This window comes from Labrus bergylta, chromosome 14 (genome assembly GCF_963930695.1).
Source record: "Labrus bergylta chromosome 14, fLabBer1.1, whole genome shotgun sequence".
Taxonomy (NCBI): Eukaryota; Metazoa; Chordata; class Actinopteri; order Labriformes; family Labridae; genus Labrus; species Labrus bergylta.
In genome coordinates, this window is record NC_089208.1 from 10,143,643 (window position 1) to 10,161,453 (window position 17,811).

The following is a 17,811-nucleotide window of genomic DNA, read 5'->3' on the forward strand; positions in this document are numbered from 1 at the left end:
GCTATCTTTTTTGAATATGCACTCATCCTGCTTTTCTATGTTGTGCGCTATTTCCCAACCTTATTATCTGACCTCTGCTGCATCTCTAAATGTTTTTATTGCTTTTTAATATACAGTATTTCCCCAACAATTAATTAGGCACATGAAGAGCAGTCCAAGTGTGTCCACCACCCCTATCCCTCCCATGGACTTCATGTCTGGTACTCTGGGCTCTGATTTGGGAGCCACACTGCTTTCTGAAGAAGACGAGGAGGAGGACAGATATGCTGTTGTGTCAAAAAATCTGTGTGGCTTTGAATACACACCCGGTCACAGTGTGGATAACCTGGAGGGCTCAGGTATGTTTAATACCTGGTAAAAGTAATTTATCCGAGGTCATTTCTTTGAAATGAGTGGACAGCTGGTATTTAAAAAAAAAGCAGGTTTAATGTTAACTGCTGCTGCTCAAGAAATTATGTACTGAAAAATGTGACCAATGCAGCTGCAGATGATTATACACAGACAAATAAATAAGCATTCCATACACACAAAAGAAAGCAAGCATGTCAAATGAAGGCATGCATAAATGTATCATGTATGTATACATGCGCTTACACATTTCAACAACATGACGATATAAAATGAATAAAAGTGTGTTTTTCTGAGAGTTTCTTTAAAACTACAAAGTGATGTATTGCTTGTTTTAAAGGACAGTGCTTTTAAGAACATGGCAATCTGTCCAAGAATGTGTTCATGAAAACTCCAAAACATTACTTTAATATTACGTGCACATACAGGAAATGTGCATTTTGATGTATTTTCACCTTTGAGTGATCGTTTTATACTCTTATTTTCACCGTCCAATCAAATATACATTCAGATATATGCCAAAGATACAAATGTAAGAATGTAACATAATTAAACGATTGATTTTCCTCTGTGTGTATAAAATATCTATGACAAAATAAACAAAACGTGAAGGCACAAGAGGTTTCAGTCACCCAGCAAAAGTTTCCATATAAATTGTAATCTTATTGACCATGTCACAGCAGTGGAAGTATTTTCTTCATGCATTTTCCAGTTTTTACTGACTTCCCGACTTCTCTAACAAATCCCTTTTTAGTTACTGTGCATAGATACTCCAGACGTAAATTATGCAAAACACACAAAATGAATTGTAAAATTGTCATTCTCTAAACTAATCCGGGCTTTAGCAGAATTATCCTATGTAAACTTTCCACCGATGCAGAAAATGCTGTGCAGTCGGTTAGCTTGCTGAACTATCACCTACTGTAAGACACTTCATAGAACAAAGAACAATGCATATTAAATCCAATGTAATCATAGCATAACAGCCTCTGAAAAACACACACACAAGTCAAGCATATACCTCATAGGGGGGGAAAACTGTAGACCATGAACTTGTTTATGAAGCCAGCATGGACGGTGATATAGACTCTCACATTAATATAGATTTTTTTTCTAGTTTTAAAATATTCAGATATCCTTGTGTGAATCATGGGTAATATTTTTCTTTGCAAGTATTCTTCGTCAACGAGACACCCAGACAGTCTTTCAGAAGTCACTTGAAGTCTTTCTTGCAACGGCATCAAAACCCCGACATAGAATATTTTAAAAATCTTTAATAGTCCTCGACTGAAGAGTCACACATCTTACATTTCAGATTTGATGCATTTATAAATAGGGTTCTGTTTGAAAAGTGTTTCTTTAGAGAGAACTTTTGAAGGCATCTCCCACAGGGACACAAACATACTGTTTTTAGATTCCATTGTTTGATAGGTTAACGGAGTGACTTGTGCATTGAGAGTATGTGTTTAAAACATGTTTGATAACCTTTAGCAGGGCAGGATTCAGGTCAGTGAGGACTAAAAATATTTGCCAACATTAGCGATGCAAACATTTTATCTTGGTAAGTTTAGTTGACACGTTCGGAAAATGATATTCAGGCAGTTTTAAAAAGCTTCTCCATTACAAGGAACAACATCGTGAACAAAGCCAGCATGGTGGCACTGTTTCCACTGGGGCCATATTGAAAGTGTGGTGTACTGCTTTAAATGGCACATTAGTGGATACGTATTTCCATTATGCATGGTTTAAATCAAAATTTAAACACTGCTCTGAGTATGAACTTCATACTTCTGGTAGCTTATTTAACTGCATCAAAGTGAAAATGGTTCTTGAGGCCTTCTGGTTGGGGCAGTCAGTTGTACTAATGTAAGCATTAAGTATAATTACTCATAAGATTTACTGTACTGTTCATTTCCACGGATTATCTGCTTGAATTACAATGTTTGAACCATCCACCCCAACTAGCATAGACGACTATAGATATACTTAACTTAACTTAACTTACACCATGACCTATTAAAATTAATGGCATTAGTACAAATGTGATTAATACAGTATATGTGCAATGCTTTTAAATAAACTTTATACAATTACAAATATACAATAGCAGAGGACAAATTGTTAAAACGTTTGCACTATTACAAAAAATCATTATTTTATCTTATAATCAGATTTTAAATATTTGCCAAATCAATACCAAGGGAAAAGAGAAACATGAAGGTGCACATGTGTGTATGTGTGCAGGTGTGTATTTTCTGTAAGTGTAATATACTATGTCAAGAATATTATATGTGAAGTCACATTCATGCTGCATGCCCCGCTCTTAGTACAATGTTTTTCTTGATACTGCTGTAGTTCTGTTCTAAGTTGAGTCTTCACCCTCGTTAACTCTCCCTCTGCTGCTCATTGTAGGTAAAAGCTCCCAGCAATGTCGCCCAGAAGGCTCTGGCCCTGCAGACCACGGTGCAGCAGGTACACATAGCCTTGGCCACAAGAGGGCCCCACTGACTGGCCTCAAACCCCAGACAGACAAGGTCGGGACCCTTCCCAGAAGGAGAGACACCAACACAGACAGTAAGTCAAGTCTCTTATTTACAAGAGCATCCACTATTCTTACTAACTCTAAAAAGGACTCGCTCTCTTACGATTTCACATTTTCTTCCTTTGCCAAAACACCCTCGTCCACCATCCACTCAGCAGCCCACACACCGGTCATGAAGCCCCTGCACACTGTGGGTTCCCGAATGCACAGCTCGTGGGCAGCTGCAGCCTCGGACCCCTCGGAGGAGTGCATGGTGACCGTGTCGACCCTGGAGCGGCAGCATATGGCTTCCTGGAGCGGCACTACAACATCCAACAGGGCCACCCTGAGCAGGGGCTCCCACAAGAGACCTGGCACAGATCCCATCCACAACGGGCATCCTGCAACAAATAGCACAGAGAAACGGGAACACTGTAAGTGTCAGGCTACGTGAGCATGTGTCTGTGTGCACATTACACCATTGATTTGATCGAATGCAAGCTAGAGAGACAGAGATAATATACGAAACTTGAAATACAAGTGGCATTGAGCTATTTCATAGTTTTAATTTGAACTACCCTGATTGACAAAAGGAATGCAATGTTATAATAAATATAGAGCTGAAGGTAAATCCCTATTCTCAACAAAAGAGAGATTTATTTTGTTGTTAACTGTGTCATTCATTTTGTAGGTCATGTACCAAGAAGCCCCTTAGTGAAAACCTCTCAATACAGATAAATGCAAAGAATTTGCAATCAATGTTTTACATTTGGGTGAACCATCATTTTGAACTGGGGAGAAATAGATGTAGAACTCACCGATGCAAACTGAGACACGTCCTGAAGTATTGTAGTGTCTCCAAGGCTTTAAGTTGTTGTTTTTCGCTGTGTCTATCTGTCTCTCCTTTAGAGTCTTTTCTGAGGCATCATTCCCTGCAGTTGCTGCCTGCCTGTCCCGGGACACCTTGTTTGTAAGCGCTATGAGATTTTCTCTCTGCTAGTGACACAGAATGATTTTTTTTCCGGAAGACGGAGAGGCGACAGAAGGAAAACGAAGAGGCGACAGAAGGAAGACGGAGCAACCTCGTGCGAGCGAAGATGCAGAGCTGTAAATGTCATGTACAGACACAGACACCAGTCTCACAGTGTTATTTTCATTCCCCTCTTCAAAAGAGTAAACAGTATGTTATATGTCCGCTTCTATTTTCCGTCACATGGTGTAAAAAGATTCACACGGTGGAGATGAGGAAGAAAAATCACAATGAAACTACTAAGACTAACGACGAAGAAAAAGGACTTGCATAATTTGTAAATATATTTTTTAATGTTTCTCTCTTTTTCTTTTGCTTTGCTATGCAAGCCAAACCCAATGTTGTCTCTTTTGTGATTTATTACTGTGAATCATTTTTCATCAATGCTCAAACTGTTAGCTTATTTTGATGAAGCTACTGTATTGTTGTACTTTGCACAGAGCATTTTGGTAAAAAAAAAATAAAAATAAGCACAAACCCATTGTCAGCTGAGCTGAGGAGGAGAATCATAATAATGGCAAAGAGGGACATCTATGTTAAAACAGAACCTAAACAGAAGATATATACTTGGCTGTGATGTTAATGAATGAGACTTACTCTTACAGTATACGGAGAGTTACGAGGAGAAACACAGTGAAATACTTGATAATAAATGATATGCCAATATAACTCATATCTTATTATGCATTATGATAAAAGTTGTTTTCAGCAAATGGTTACCAGAACATTATTACTGTAACAAAGCAACACATAAGTTGTGATATCCAAAGGAAACAAAAAGAAAAGTGGTGTCACTTCTCTGCAATTCCCATTCTTCATGTGAATACAAATGTCTATATATTCTTTTTTCAAATGACATGACGTGACATAAACCAGTGCAATATTGAAAGGTCAATATGTCCGTAACGAGTAATGTCAGTGAATGACTTAGACAAAATTGTCCTGCAGCGTTTAATGGGAACTATTTATGATGTTGGACATCAAAGAAATGCAACTAGATGTTCCTATGTGTTACACTGTTTATCGGTTAGGAATTTACACTATCACCTTACTAAGTTGTGTAGACTTGAACAACTGCCAAATTTGAAAAATATTTTTAGAAATCTTTTCCACTTTAAAAAATTGCAGCTAATTAGCGTTTTCTGCCAATGAGATTCACGCTGCGATGTCTTTACACTTGTTTGGATGGTTTTGTTCTGATTGTTGTTCTGGTACTGGCTCTCCCATACGAAGAATCTTTACCTGCCAGATTGGTTTTTGCCCTCAGGAATACACAGCCACATTCAATTGGGCCATTTTTTTCAATCCTTTAAAGCAAAATAAAATGTGTATGTGAAAACAACCTGGACTTCCTCCAATGCCTTTGAATGAGTATTTAACTTCCATGTGCCCATGTCTGGTTTTTAAAATTGCTTTTCTGCACTTGGCAAACAATTTTAGATCTTCCAATGTAGACATGTTGAACCTTAACAATGTTGTTTTTTTCCATCTCATTGATTTTAGATAATACATCTCTATAAACAACGAGCGCAAAGGAATCATTATGTAAAACTTGGTTTCTTTCAACTAATTATTCACCATTTTCTGTCAAATCAGTAAAAAGAAGCCATCAGATACATACGTTTTCAAGAAAGCATTTTCCACTTTTACAGTGTTTTTAATATATGTGGGTAACATGAGTTCCTACCGACCCACAAAATGTGAAAAAAAATCCATCCAGTCCTTTGTTTGTGGTCTGCATAAGTCTTACAACACAGAGAAAAACGTTCCGTTTCAAATTTGCTCTCCTTGTGATGTCACAGTGGGATTCTGGTAAAAAAATAAAAATAAATACCTTCCCCTCCCCTGGTGACTCCACTTATGGACTCCACCCTCAGCCTAGAGCAAAACTTTTGCGCAGGTCCGCCATTTTTATTCTCGCTAGCGAAGGAGTGATGTCTATCGGTAAAACTCAGAGGGGGCTCATTGAATTTAAAGAGACACACACACCAAAACGGAGTGTTCAGAGAGAGCTGGTTTATACAGGGTCACAAACCTCCTCTGGTGCTTGATTCATGTTATATTTTGACCAAAGCACAGCACAGATGTTTCATTTAGGCCACAGGGGACTGTTTTAAAAGGTGGAAAAGGGCTATAAGATGTCCTCTTTAAAGTCTCACATAGGTGCTACAAATCTAAACAACTATTTATTTTTGTACTTTATTGATTTTGACTATTATTATGATTTTGATCTCTGAGACAGCTTATGACTAAAGTCTGGTTAATAGATCTTCACATTGTGCTTACAGCTCCAAGCAACTTACTTTAATGTGGCAACATTTGATCCTACAGAGATCTATGTCATCCGAGAGCAGAACGAGAAATATCGAGAAACAAAAACATTGATGAGATTTGTTTGTATGTATATTAACAGGTTTAAATCCATCAAATGAATTTGTATAAACATACATGTATGTTAAAGTTTAGTGGGATCTGTTGATCATGCTTAGAGGAAAGTTTGCTCCATCAATGCTACAGTAAATAGATGGTGTAAAATATTAATTCCCAGAAAGGAATGCTCTTTTTCCTTGTATGGGAGTAAATGACAGAGTTCTTCAGCTCTGGTTGCTCCAGTCTAAGTGTAGATACATCCTAGAGAACATGCACACCACAGCCACCAGATTTATGAATATATTTGTGTTTATAAACTGCTCTCTCTCCATTTAGACAATATTGGAACCAATCGGCTATCATCGTCTGATAGACAGTAGATTCCTCTGGGAAAGAGGAAATTTCTCTGTAATTCCAGTAAAGCCAGGGGTAAGTGTTAAAGACTTCCAGCCAATACTTCCTTTTCCATGCGGTGTTTATACCTCTGCAACATTGGAAACAATAAGTGTGTTTAATCTACTCCTTTTTTCTGACTTTTGCCTTAGTTTGTTGTAGTAATCCTAAACCATCTTGATCATATCTCTGGTCAAAAACAAAAAAGTAATATAATGACACTAATCATACTTTAAACTGGTTTCGTATTCAACTTTATCTCATCACATATTCAGGAGTAAGGAGAGACAGTCACAGTAGTTATCTCGAGACAACCTGACAGCTTCCCCAAGCAAAGATGTGCACAGCATTTTAGGAGAGAACAGCCTCAGGCCATGCACGGTGTAATGGTGCTATGCACAGTATAGGACACCCTGTGGACAGATAGACAGGGATTAGGATTGTGTGCAGATATTGGGCATACAGTGGGGACTGTGTGCATCCTACCATTTAAGCTTTAAATCCAAACAATTGGCTCTGCAGAAGTGCTGTGGGGGCAGAAGAATTGGTATTGTACTTATCAATTCTTTACCCACTTGGACACAATTTGTCTGCCCTATTACTGGCACCAGCCCCCACTGCCCCTCCACTTTCCACCACCCAGTCTCTTGTCCTAATTTACCCAGTTTGTAGTACATGTGAATTTAATGGAAGAACAGAAACACACAGCGGCGCCCACAGAGGCCAATTACAGGGCTCCACCTGCGTTCACACAGCTACAGTAATGTTTTTTTTATATATAAAGACGCAGGCTTAATTTACTGGTTCTGTAATGGTGTGGTCACTTTATGGGTTGTGGATGACAAAGCAGTTTCCTGTAACTGTTGCTTAGAGATATTTTTTTCAACACTCCGGGGATCTATTCAGCCTCAAACTGCAGCACTTCCATGGACATTGCCAGTACAAATGGGGAAAAAATATTTATAATGGGGATCCTTTATCTGCAGAGAGCACTCCTGGTAATAAGGACAGTAAAGCACAGAGGACCATGGCCTCTAAATCACTAATAAAATGTGCTTACTATTTAGAAGTAAAAAAAAAAACTCACCTGATATTAAACTAGACTTAATTGTAATTTTTGAAAAATGGTCCAGCCAATGAGAGATAACTTTAATGTGAACCAATTACTATACTCAATTTTGCTCATGATTCTTGGTAATTAATGGACTAAGATTCTGTGTGTTGGACCAGGCATATGAAAGGGTGTAAGAGTCTTGTATTTTCTTTTATTACCTTTTCAGTCATAATGAAAAAGTCATGCTGCTCCTATAGCACTGCCCTGTGGCTGACCCTCCCTTTACAACACAGCTTAATCTTCAGGGCTATGCTGAGAATTTAACGTTTATACATGTTGCAGTTTTTTAGATATAGAAAGGCAGTATAAGTATTTTCAGCAGATTTGACAAGCAACTGATTGACATGATCACATAATTACTTCAGACGAAACTGCGAGGGCCCATTTCAAATTCAGTGTCTTCTGTCATCGTTGCTGGTAAATGACACTCCAGATGACAATCTTACAATTAAAATAATCAAACGAAATCAGTTAGCGTCCCCTGGAAGAGCAACCTTTTGATTGTGAATGCATTAAAAAAAGAAAAGGAAACTGCTGTACAGGCGGCATACGTATTTATTCAAGAAATAACATTATTTACATATTCACATACACGATATATTGACACTGGTGCGCTGAGGAACCAATTTTATGCCTAACAAATGTCAGAGTCGTACATTTTCAAAGGAAATGTAGACAGTGTGATTACAGAGCTCGACTGTATATTTTTGAAACATGAGCAACATGATGAATTGCAAAGTAGGTTGTTATATTTCTCAGTATGATGCTAAAGCTGGAGACTTTACTACGTTATTTATACTGTATTTTAGTTAGCATTTCAATACTGTAATAACAGCTGGACTCCTCCACCTCACACCAGGCTGTAGAACTTCTGGAGTATTTAACTGTGAAATAATGTATTATAGCTGCTTTAAAGGGATAAGAAATAGCTAAATTCACTCTCTTTTTCTGTTTTTAAGTCTCAAGCCTGCATGACCTGCATCCTTTCCTGAAACTTTCCCCACACGAGGTGAAGGACAACAACCTTTTCAGTATGATTATGTGTAACTTTTCATGGAAAGGCTGATTTGTGACTCATGACATTTGGCTAATTGCAACATTTGAACAGTATGCTGGTGAACATGAACCCCACCTGAGACCTGAGTCCCGCTCTGTGGATCAGCTACCCTGAGGGTAAGCTAAAGGCCAGTGGTCTCCAGCCTTCAGCTCCCTCAGTGACCAATTTATTTTTATCTTGTTCATCCTCATGCTTCATCTGCTGCTTTTATGCTGCTGCTTCATATTGTGTTACTGACAAGAAGCACTGAGGCCTCTGCTGGACCTCTTCAATAAAGGGCATTTTGGTAAATACAGGACATTTGCATGCTGATGTTTATATAAATCCATTCTTATACCTGGTTGCACTCAAAATATAAATCTAGATGAGACCTCAGCAGAAAGTAGCTCAACTGTAAATCTCTAGAGAATGGAGAGAAATCGCTTGATGTTCAGCCTTTCCAGTCTGGACAGATTGTCTCTGCACTATTGCCCAAAAAGTTACTCAGAAGTCTTGACTTACAATTTGTCTGCTGATATTGTCAAGGGGATCTCACTGACAGGATCCCTCGAGACAAAAAAAATAGAACTAAAGTAAGAGCCAGTGAATTTACAATCCAACAGTGAAGTGACAAAGATGTCTCTGATTTAATCCAGAATCTAATTAATTTGATACAAAACACCTGTTGGCTACATTTCACTTAGAGCCCCCCTGCTGTGTTCTGTTTTTGTTAATGGACTATTCCTTTGGATGATTCATCTTCACTGTGTGAAGAGTCCAGTTTCTACTGGACACTGAAACATGTGTTTTGTGCTGTAAACTTAGTTTGTGTTCCTGTATTGTTATGACACACGCACACACACACGCACACACACACACACACACACACACACACACGGATGTTATTGAAATGACAATCCTAACCAATTGAAAATGAGCATATTAGTTTGATAAAGGCTGATTTATTGTTTTATGTTAGCTTTGAACCAACAAAACTAAAGCTGACATCAAGTAAACCAGATTAATAAAGATTAAATCTGTCATAACAAAAATATTGCCCTCTTATCAATGTTACTGAGCAAATTGTATTAAACATGCTTACACCCCTCTTGTCAGCCCCTTGTTAGTGAAGTACTTCACACTTTATTGGAGTAGCTGGATGGATAGATAGAGATAGACGGACGGGTGGACGGACAGACAGACAGACAGACAGACAGACAGACAGACAGACAGATAGCAAGCTGAAAAATGAAAACAAATGCTTTAGTGAGGTGTTATATGGCCAGGGGAATGAAATAGTTCTTGAGTCTGTCAATGTATGGATTCTGGAGGAGTTTTTTGACAAGGAAACTAAACTTTTTGATATACATCTCAGTAGAAATAAAACAGATTATTTGATGCCTTTAAACAAGCCTTTTTAAATGCAGTAGAAACCCCCATGACAATCACAAACACACAACAACAGCATTTTGCAACTAGTAAAACAAGTGTCTGGATTTCTTACTCAGATTGTTCTGCCATCATAAAGTTGTCATACCTTTTATCTTAATTCTTCTGTCTCTCATTATGTATAAAACATCACTTTGAAATATTATAACTCAAGCATGTGTGCACTCAAAGTTACCCCCTTTCTCTTAATGCCAGATATGGCTACATCATCCTGCTGACAACTTAGCTTTCTGTTCTCATCTCCCCACAGTAAGTCCTCTCTTGGCACTGTCAGGCACATCCTCCCCTAGTTGGCAGTCAACTTTTATAGTGGCAGGCAGTGAAATATCTCCATAAACTAATATGAATTTATCACTGCTGGATCGAGCTCCACCTCAGCACCACATTCATTATCTCTGACACCTCCTAATTCCTCACCAACTGCCTGCTTTAAGAGAAAGTAATCTTCCCTCAAACACAACTGCAGTAAATTTAAAAAAAATCATAAATTTGCACTCATTACTCCTGCTTCCCTTCCTATCATAATGTCTCACTCAACATTGGGTGTCACCTCTTTTCCTCAGACTTCAACCTTGGCATCATCCTTGGCTGCGGGGATGTCAATGATGCAGGTAAACATTGCCTCTCAGAGCTGAGGAATGCTGCCTATCTCTGACACCACCTGTTTAATTCACTGCTGCAGCGCTAATCAATGTCTTCATCACCTCCAGACTTCAGTGCCTTCTTCACCTCCTCAATAAACCTCATTATGTTGAAAACCTGTTGCCTCATTGACAACAGTGATTGGAAGGGGAGTGGTTTGCATGGTTTGTCCTCCCAACCTTACCCCCATGGAAAAGGCTGACCCCCACTTAAGACAGAAGCCAGTATGTCCTTTCTCTAAGTTTTGATTGCCAGGCAAACGGCAAACCAACATATGCTGTAACGATGGAAGTGGGCAAGTGCGCTGGTTCAGACATATCTGCTTCTCCAACCTAATAATCCTCTGCATTTTTCGAATAAGCTCGACAACCATAAACGTGGTAAAACTTGGACAAATATTAAAGAGGATATTTGAAAAATAGAGAGTGAGGTTAGAACGCAGAAAGATGTCAAGACCCATGCACAGCAGGTTTAATAATGAAGCTTCAGTGCCTGCTACATGGCAACCCGCGTGAGCATCAACTCTAGGAGGGGTAGGGGCCGACAGTTCTCGTCAATGTTTTGAATTTAGACTGCAGTACCCATTTTAACCACTGGGTGTCAGAGTTACATATTACTCCTTTAAAACAAGGCATCGCTACAGCCCAAACATAGTTCAAGACACCTAAGAAAATCCAATCTCCAAAACGTCCAAAGACTTCCACCATAAAAGCACAGTCATATTTTGGATTACTTTATAATTCAACATTTGGTGTGAGAAAATTAAACACCTACATGACATATGGTTTAGTTCATCTGCGAGGTCAGTGGGGACATTTTTTTTTTTTCACAGTACAGCACTCCACAGCCATACTGTCTCTGTAGATGTTGCCTCTCACAAAAAAAAAAAAAAAAAAAAACTGCTCCGAGTTGACAGCCATCAGTTTCACTTCTTCTGTCAGCCTCTCAAGCAATCCCGCAGCATTTGCCCTAGCTGTCATGGCCGCCTCTTTGTCAACAGATTGCACAGAATCTGCTGGATAAACACAGCAAAATTGAAAATGAAACTTGGCAGCACACACACACACAAACACACATACACACATTCACACACAGTATCTTAGAAACCAAGGCAAACACTTGTGAATAACCTACTGCAGACAGTTGTCCTTGAAAAGGAGGAAAAAGGGAAAGAAATAGAAGGGGATGAAGGCAACAATTTACAGTGTTGAGACTGTAGTTTCCCAGAGAGGAAAACAGCATAAGTCATTCTGCGGAATCTTACACAGAATTTATTAGGTTGCAATCAAGTTCCCTCGAATAATTCATGAAGGGGCTGATTGCATGAAGGACTCAGTAAACATGATGTAAAAAAAAATACATTGCATATTCAAGTATTTGATTCCATTATGCTCATGCACATTCCAGCTTTTTAACATTTTGAATGTAACAATCACCTCTGAGGACTTGTGCGGAGGGTGATGCTCTTTTTATGATTAAAAAAACAACAACATTATTTTAATCATTTTCTGGTAATTAAGGGTCAGTTATGTTTATAAAAGTTAACCCTCCTCATAATTGAGAAACAATTATTTCTCCAAGTAATCATTCTTGTTACATTCAAAATGACTGGTGGTGATCAAGGAAACACACTGTCATGGCTGCCTACAACAGCTTTGACAGCTACAAAAGAGGTCAGAATTTTTTTTTCTTCCACAAGCTGAATCCCACTCACAAGGTGCCAATATAACTCAAGCCATTTTATGTGATAGACTATGGGCACTCACATGTGGGAATGATTATTTTCTTATCTTCACAGTCCATATAATTATGTTGTTTCTCCAGAGTTTTGAATGGCTCACTGGTCAATCAATATTTAAAATTGATAACTTATTCTTCTGTGGCTTATGACGTTCTCTAAAGCTACTTGACTCAATATGTTTGTGTAAAGAGAGTCTCTTACCTACAGTAAAGCAAGAGGGAGAGAACAGATAATAGACTGCAGGGACAAGTTACACTCTGCCGTGTAAGGCGACTTGAATGATGTTGGTTCCTGTGGAGTGTACAGAAGGGCTTGAAGAGAACAAACTCAGGTAGATAAAATCTAAAACTGTGGTTCAAATATATATTGCATGGCCCTCTCCTGTTACCCGAAACGATAAAGAATGTATTGTGTTTAATAGAAGATGGTATGAGGACTAAACTGGCACCCTGTAAAGAGTTAAAATTCTAATATAAAAAGAGGGCGTTCATGTACTCCTCATACTTAGTTCTCGATGTCTGATCTGATCGACAAAAGAGTTCTTTGCACCTCTTCACACCTTTTCATTGAGACATAAATCTTAAGATTTTTTTCAAACACTGACAAACTGACACTTTTAACCTGCAATATAACAATATAATGCCGATAAGACATCAAAATTACTTTCAAAGAGAACAAAGTTGATATGACTATCTGCTAACAGTTGCTTTTTAGATAATTTCAGGAGCACATTTTGCAATAAATTGGAAGACCCTAGTCTGTATCTTAAAAATGCACATAGGTGCAATTCTCTCTCTCTCTCTCTCTCTCTCTCTCTTTCTTTCTCAATGTTTCAGTCTCCTCCAACTCCTGAGGGAAATATCTTTCCTTAGCTGTTAAATGCTTCACTATGTTTGACTGCTAACTTTGTCTATTGGCACTTTAGTGATTGGCAGGTAGATATAGAGAGTGTTTTAGGAGCTTTTGATGATTAAAAACAGAAAAGTTGTTGCAGGTCTGACATCCAAAAAAATATTAGATTCCGGTAAAGAACCAAAGAAAAGGCTTTGTAGAGCTTTGGGGACCCGCAGAGTCGGGGGAGGAATTCTCTATGGGTTTCGTAACAACACTTGGGCCTTATGTGACACATCTGCTCTGAGAACATTGACGTCTTTATATAACATTGCAGTCAAACCAGCAACTACTGTGCCATTATTTATCTAATAATGACACTTTAAAATATGAATTTAAAACATTTCTGCAAATATCCAAGTCCAATTACGAAACAGTTTTTAAGGAGTCTGAGTCATTTATGAATTAGGCCTTCTCAGGCCTCGACATCTACTTTATAGAAATCACGCTTGAAAACTTAACGATCACAAAGGTCATACACCTTCTCCCGTTGCAAATCACCTCTGCGTGTGGAGTTGTCTCATGATGAACCTTGGTAATAAATCACAATGAGTTCTTTATGATTATAAAATCAGTTGGAGTATTTGCAGATGATGCACCGCTTACTGTGTGTGATAACCTGGGAGTCACACACACACACACACACACAAACATCGAAAGACATCTGTGAGACACCTTCCTCCTTTCAACGTCTCACAGCTGCTGTGTTGATGGAGGTTGGTAAGTGAGGTTAATTAAACAGCATGTCTCATCACATCCTGCAGTTTCTTTTTACTCTTCCTCCTCTACCTCAGAAGAACTACTGCAGAGTGGGACGTGTTTACCTGCGGGACAGGCTGAAGGATGTTCAGAAAGAATTTAGATGATTTAGATGATGGAAATCAGAAACTCAACCCAAAATACATAAATGAACAAATATTTTTCAAGATTTTTTGAATTATAAATAATGAAGGTACAAATCCTAACTTTCTTAACACTGACCTACCTTTTGGAATACTTCACATACATTTCTCATTCCCTTTTAGACATACCAAAAGTCCATGCTGTTATGCACCAAGGGTTGTTTAGAATAATATTTTAAGTTAGTTCTACATAAAGAGTGAAGTTTTTCACATCTCAATCGTAGGCCAGAGCACCTTCACACTTCATCAACCAGATACGCTAAAAGTTTCTTGTAGTAGGAAATCAGTGAACCAAATGTTAGTCATGTGTGATTCAAGATAAAAGATGTATTACAAACCTACTTTTAAAATGTCTGAAATCCTCGCTATATGTGTTACAGGAATACAAATTAAAGTTTTATTTCAAATGAGTGAGAGTTACTCTAATTACATCAGATATCGGATAAAGGCAGTACAAAGGACATCAAACGTTTCGTTCCAACTGTAAAGAAAACAACTCTTGTGCATATGAGTGACTTAAGGGAAATAATGAAATGTTTTTTTTTTGCATTTTTAACAGCAAAAAGGGGCTAGATCAAGCAGCAACCTCTGCTGTTGAAAAAGAATGCCGACGTGCAAAATCCTGCAGTTTCAGTGTCTTCTTGAGGCTGGCTCCAAGAGAAAGTCAAAAGTCACAAACAAACCCCAAATAAGCCACTCCTTAAAGCAGACATTAACCTGTTTACATACGGGTTTAATAAAACAAAATAGGTCTGAATAGCTCACGACTCAATTTGCACAGACTGTGCACATCAGTTTTGATTTGATGAACTTTATGTGTTATCCATAGTTAGGCAAGTAGCTGACATGACTGACAGGTGGGCGTGATGTAACGGTTTGTCAAGAGGCTTAAACCCCACCTCAGCTCCAGCTCCTGTCGTTGGGTTGAATGAAAGTTAGGTTGAGACAGCATTTCCAGCATGGCGACCGCCAATGATGGGCTTCCGAAGTCCCCTAGCAGTAACATATGGGTGACACAACTCAGGCTGTGTCCATTAATATTTACAGTCTTGATGAGCAATTTCATGAGCAACATTAAGACATGTCATAAGTTGTCCTGGTTGAAAATCAAAGGTTAGGAAATGCAATGCAGAAATAGTTTAAAGCAATAAATTAAAAGTAGATTTGTTGTCGTTGCTTTAGGAACAGCAATTTTTATTGAAACATAGAAGTTAAAGTGACATATTTGTTCCATTTTTAATTTACAGAATAAGGCTGGACAATATGACACAAATCCATAATTTAAATGTACAATTATAAATAAAGCATATATATTTACTCATTGCAAGGGTTTCATTTTCACTTTTTTGTGCCTTCTTTGCATGTCAATTTTAAGCTTTTGCACCCCTGGACATGTAGTTGAACACTTGGTTAAAGGTTTTTTTTTTTTTGTAGTTTTTCTTTCTTTATTCTAAGGGATTAAGACACAATTCCGTTTATTGAAATATAATATATAAGTCTTTCCTAGATTTAGCAGTCACTAAATCAATAAACAAAGCATATTGTCCAGCCCTACACTAGAAATTATGGCCAATGTGAAGGCAACACATCAGGACTAAATGAAATGGACTCAGTGTAGAAAACAATGAATGGAACCAGTCCATGAGCAGAGTGTTCATCATCCTTATACAGGAGGACAAAGCAGTCAAGATGAAGAGTAAAAACCTCCAACAGGGAAAAATCTGCATGCAATTCTCTCAGTACACACAACAGATAGTTTAAATCTGAATGAAAGCAGCTCAAATGTATACGCAACAGAATGCACAATCACATTCAACAATCATCTTCTCCGCCCGCCCAGAAGTGATGACATGATTAACGAGACTCCGACCACTGATTTCCTCCAGACTGAAAATCCATATGATAAAGACTTAGAATAAAATTAAGTGATTGTGCTTTTATAACCAAAGTCAAACAAAATCATACAAAGACAAGATGTACATCACTTAGAAAACATTAACACTGTTATATAAAATTTGAATTTGAAGCACTTCTGTGGCAGTAAACAATTTCAAAAATTTACAAGATGGCTGGTAATGAATGAAGAACAGCTACAATAAAATAACCAGACAAGCGAAAGATCATGTATGGACCGCGTCGAGCGGTCACAACAGACACTCGCAACTTCCTGCTCCTGGAAGCTGCTCGCCCACAAAGCAAACAATAAAACAGTGCATCCAGTCCACACACTTTAAACATGAGAGCACTTTTTTTTTTCCAACACCTAATGGGAAATTTGAAGTACAAAAATGTATTGTGCAGTCTTTTTCTGTTTCTTAAAGGTCATAGTCCTTTGTTTGAAGCAACCGGTGGGAAATTCGGTTTGTGCTTTTGTTGCTTCTTTTCTTCTAGCTCTTCAGGACTGTGAAATAAAAAACAGTGTCACATTTATTCATTGCATTGTCAGTAAACATGAGTCACAGATAATTAATAGAAGAATTACCTACCATTAAATTCAGATTTTGAGTTTGAATGCCTGATTTGGATTTACCTCTTCCACCTGTCCTATAGGTGGCGCCTGTCCTCTCTGTTTGGTCCTTGAGTCTCCACTTGACATAAAGCTGGTTGAGTTAGCATCAACAGGATTCCTCTGAACCTGACCTAATGGAAAAGAGGGGCGACTGTACAGTAAGACGTCCCCTAGTTCTGAAGAGGAGACAACACAAGAATGTATTTTAGTTAAAAAGCCACTTAAAAACATCGTAGCTGCCCCATAATTGTGCTATATAACCCATCCAGAACCTGAGTGCTGTCGGCTTTTGCTGCTTCCTTTTCCTCCGCCTGGAGACTTGTGCTTGTCCTGGCCCTCTCTCTGCTCATTGGGAGCCACCTCTTTGACCCTGTGAGTACCAGTGCTGCCTCGTCGACCCCGCGCATCCCCAGAGCCCATCCGAGGCAGCGTGGCCCCCCTCACTTTGTAGTCAACATGGGACATCTGGCTGGAGAAACTCAGAGGCATGCAGGAGTCTGGGGACAGAGCAGAGCAGGGAGTCAAATGTGAGAGCTTTTAAGAGATGAGCAGAAAATCTCTAATGTCATTTATGACTCAGTCCTCCTTACCATCATTGAATACGTCTTTGGGTTGGTAGTCCTGCTCACCCGCTTGGTTCTGTTTATGCCTCCTGGGCCTCTTCTGTGTTATTGCAGGACTCATGTTGCTGTCTGTGGACATTGGGCTGCTGGGTCGCTGGTGCCGCCGGCCTGAAACAATACAGATTAAGAACAAAGATGAAATGCTTCGTTCATTACGTAACAGTTCACTTAAAGTTGTTAGGTTCTAAAATAGTGAGACGTTTATTTCAAGCATCTGAGTCATATTTTTCAAACAGAAATAA

General features: G+C 38.6%; 2 protein-coding genes across 7 annotated transcripts in view; one reads left to right on the plus strand and one right to left on the minus strand.

The window, feature by feature from the left end:
• Window positions 1-5,241, plus strand: part of LOC109981461 (roundabout homolog 2) — an 86,398-nt gene extending 81,157 nt beyond the window's left edge. For 2 of the 3 annotated variants that reach the window (XM_065963120.1, XM_065963122.1), the window contains 4 exons: window positions 139-338; window positions 2,761-2,922; window positions 3,046-3,303; window positions 3,779-5,241. In XM_065963120.1, coding sequence (XP_065819192.1) covers window positions 139-338; window positions 2,761-2,922; window positions 3,046-3,303; window positions 3,779-3,780 — 622 coding nt within the window. In that variant the 3' untranslated portion in view covers window positions 3,781-5,241. The remainder of the gene's footprint in view (window positions 1-138; window positions 339-2,760; window positions 2,923-3,045; window positions 3,304-3,778) is intronic. The other variant, XM_065963121.1, reaches the window with a different exon arrangement.
• Window positions 5,242-15,154: 9,913 nt separating this feature from the next.
• The window catches only part of LOC109981449 (roundabout homolog 1), a 100,413-nt gene continuing 97,756 nt past the window's right edge, over window positions 15,155-17,811 (minus strand). For 3 of the 4 annotated variants that reach the window (XM_065963061.1, XM_065963063.1, XM_065963064.1), the window contains 4 exons: window positions 17,537-17,677; window positions 17,219-17,443; window positions 16,924-17,122; window positions 15,155-16,838 (listed from right to left, as the gene is read on the minus strand). In XM_065963061.1, the coding sequence (XP_065819133.1) occupies window positions 16,932-17,122; window positions 17,219-17,443; window positions 17,537-17,677 (557 nt within the window). In that variant the 3' untranslated portion in view covers window positions 15,155-16,838; window positions 16,924-16,931. The remainder of the gene's footprint in view (window positions 16,839-16,923; window positions 17,123-17,218; window positions 17,444-17,536; window positions 17,678-17,811) is intronic. The other variant, XM_065963062.1, reaches the window with a different exon arrangement.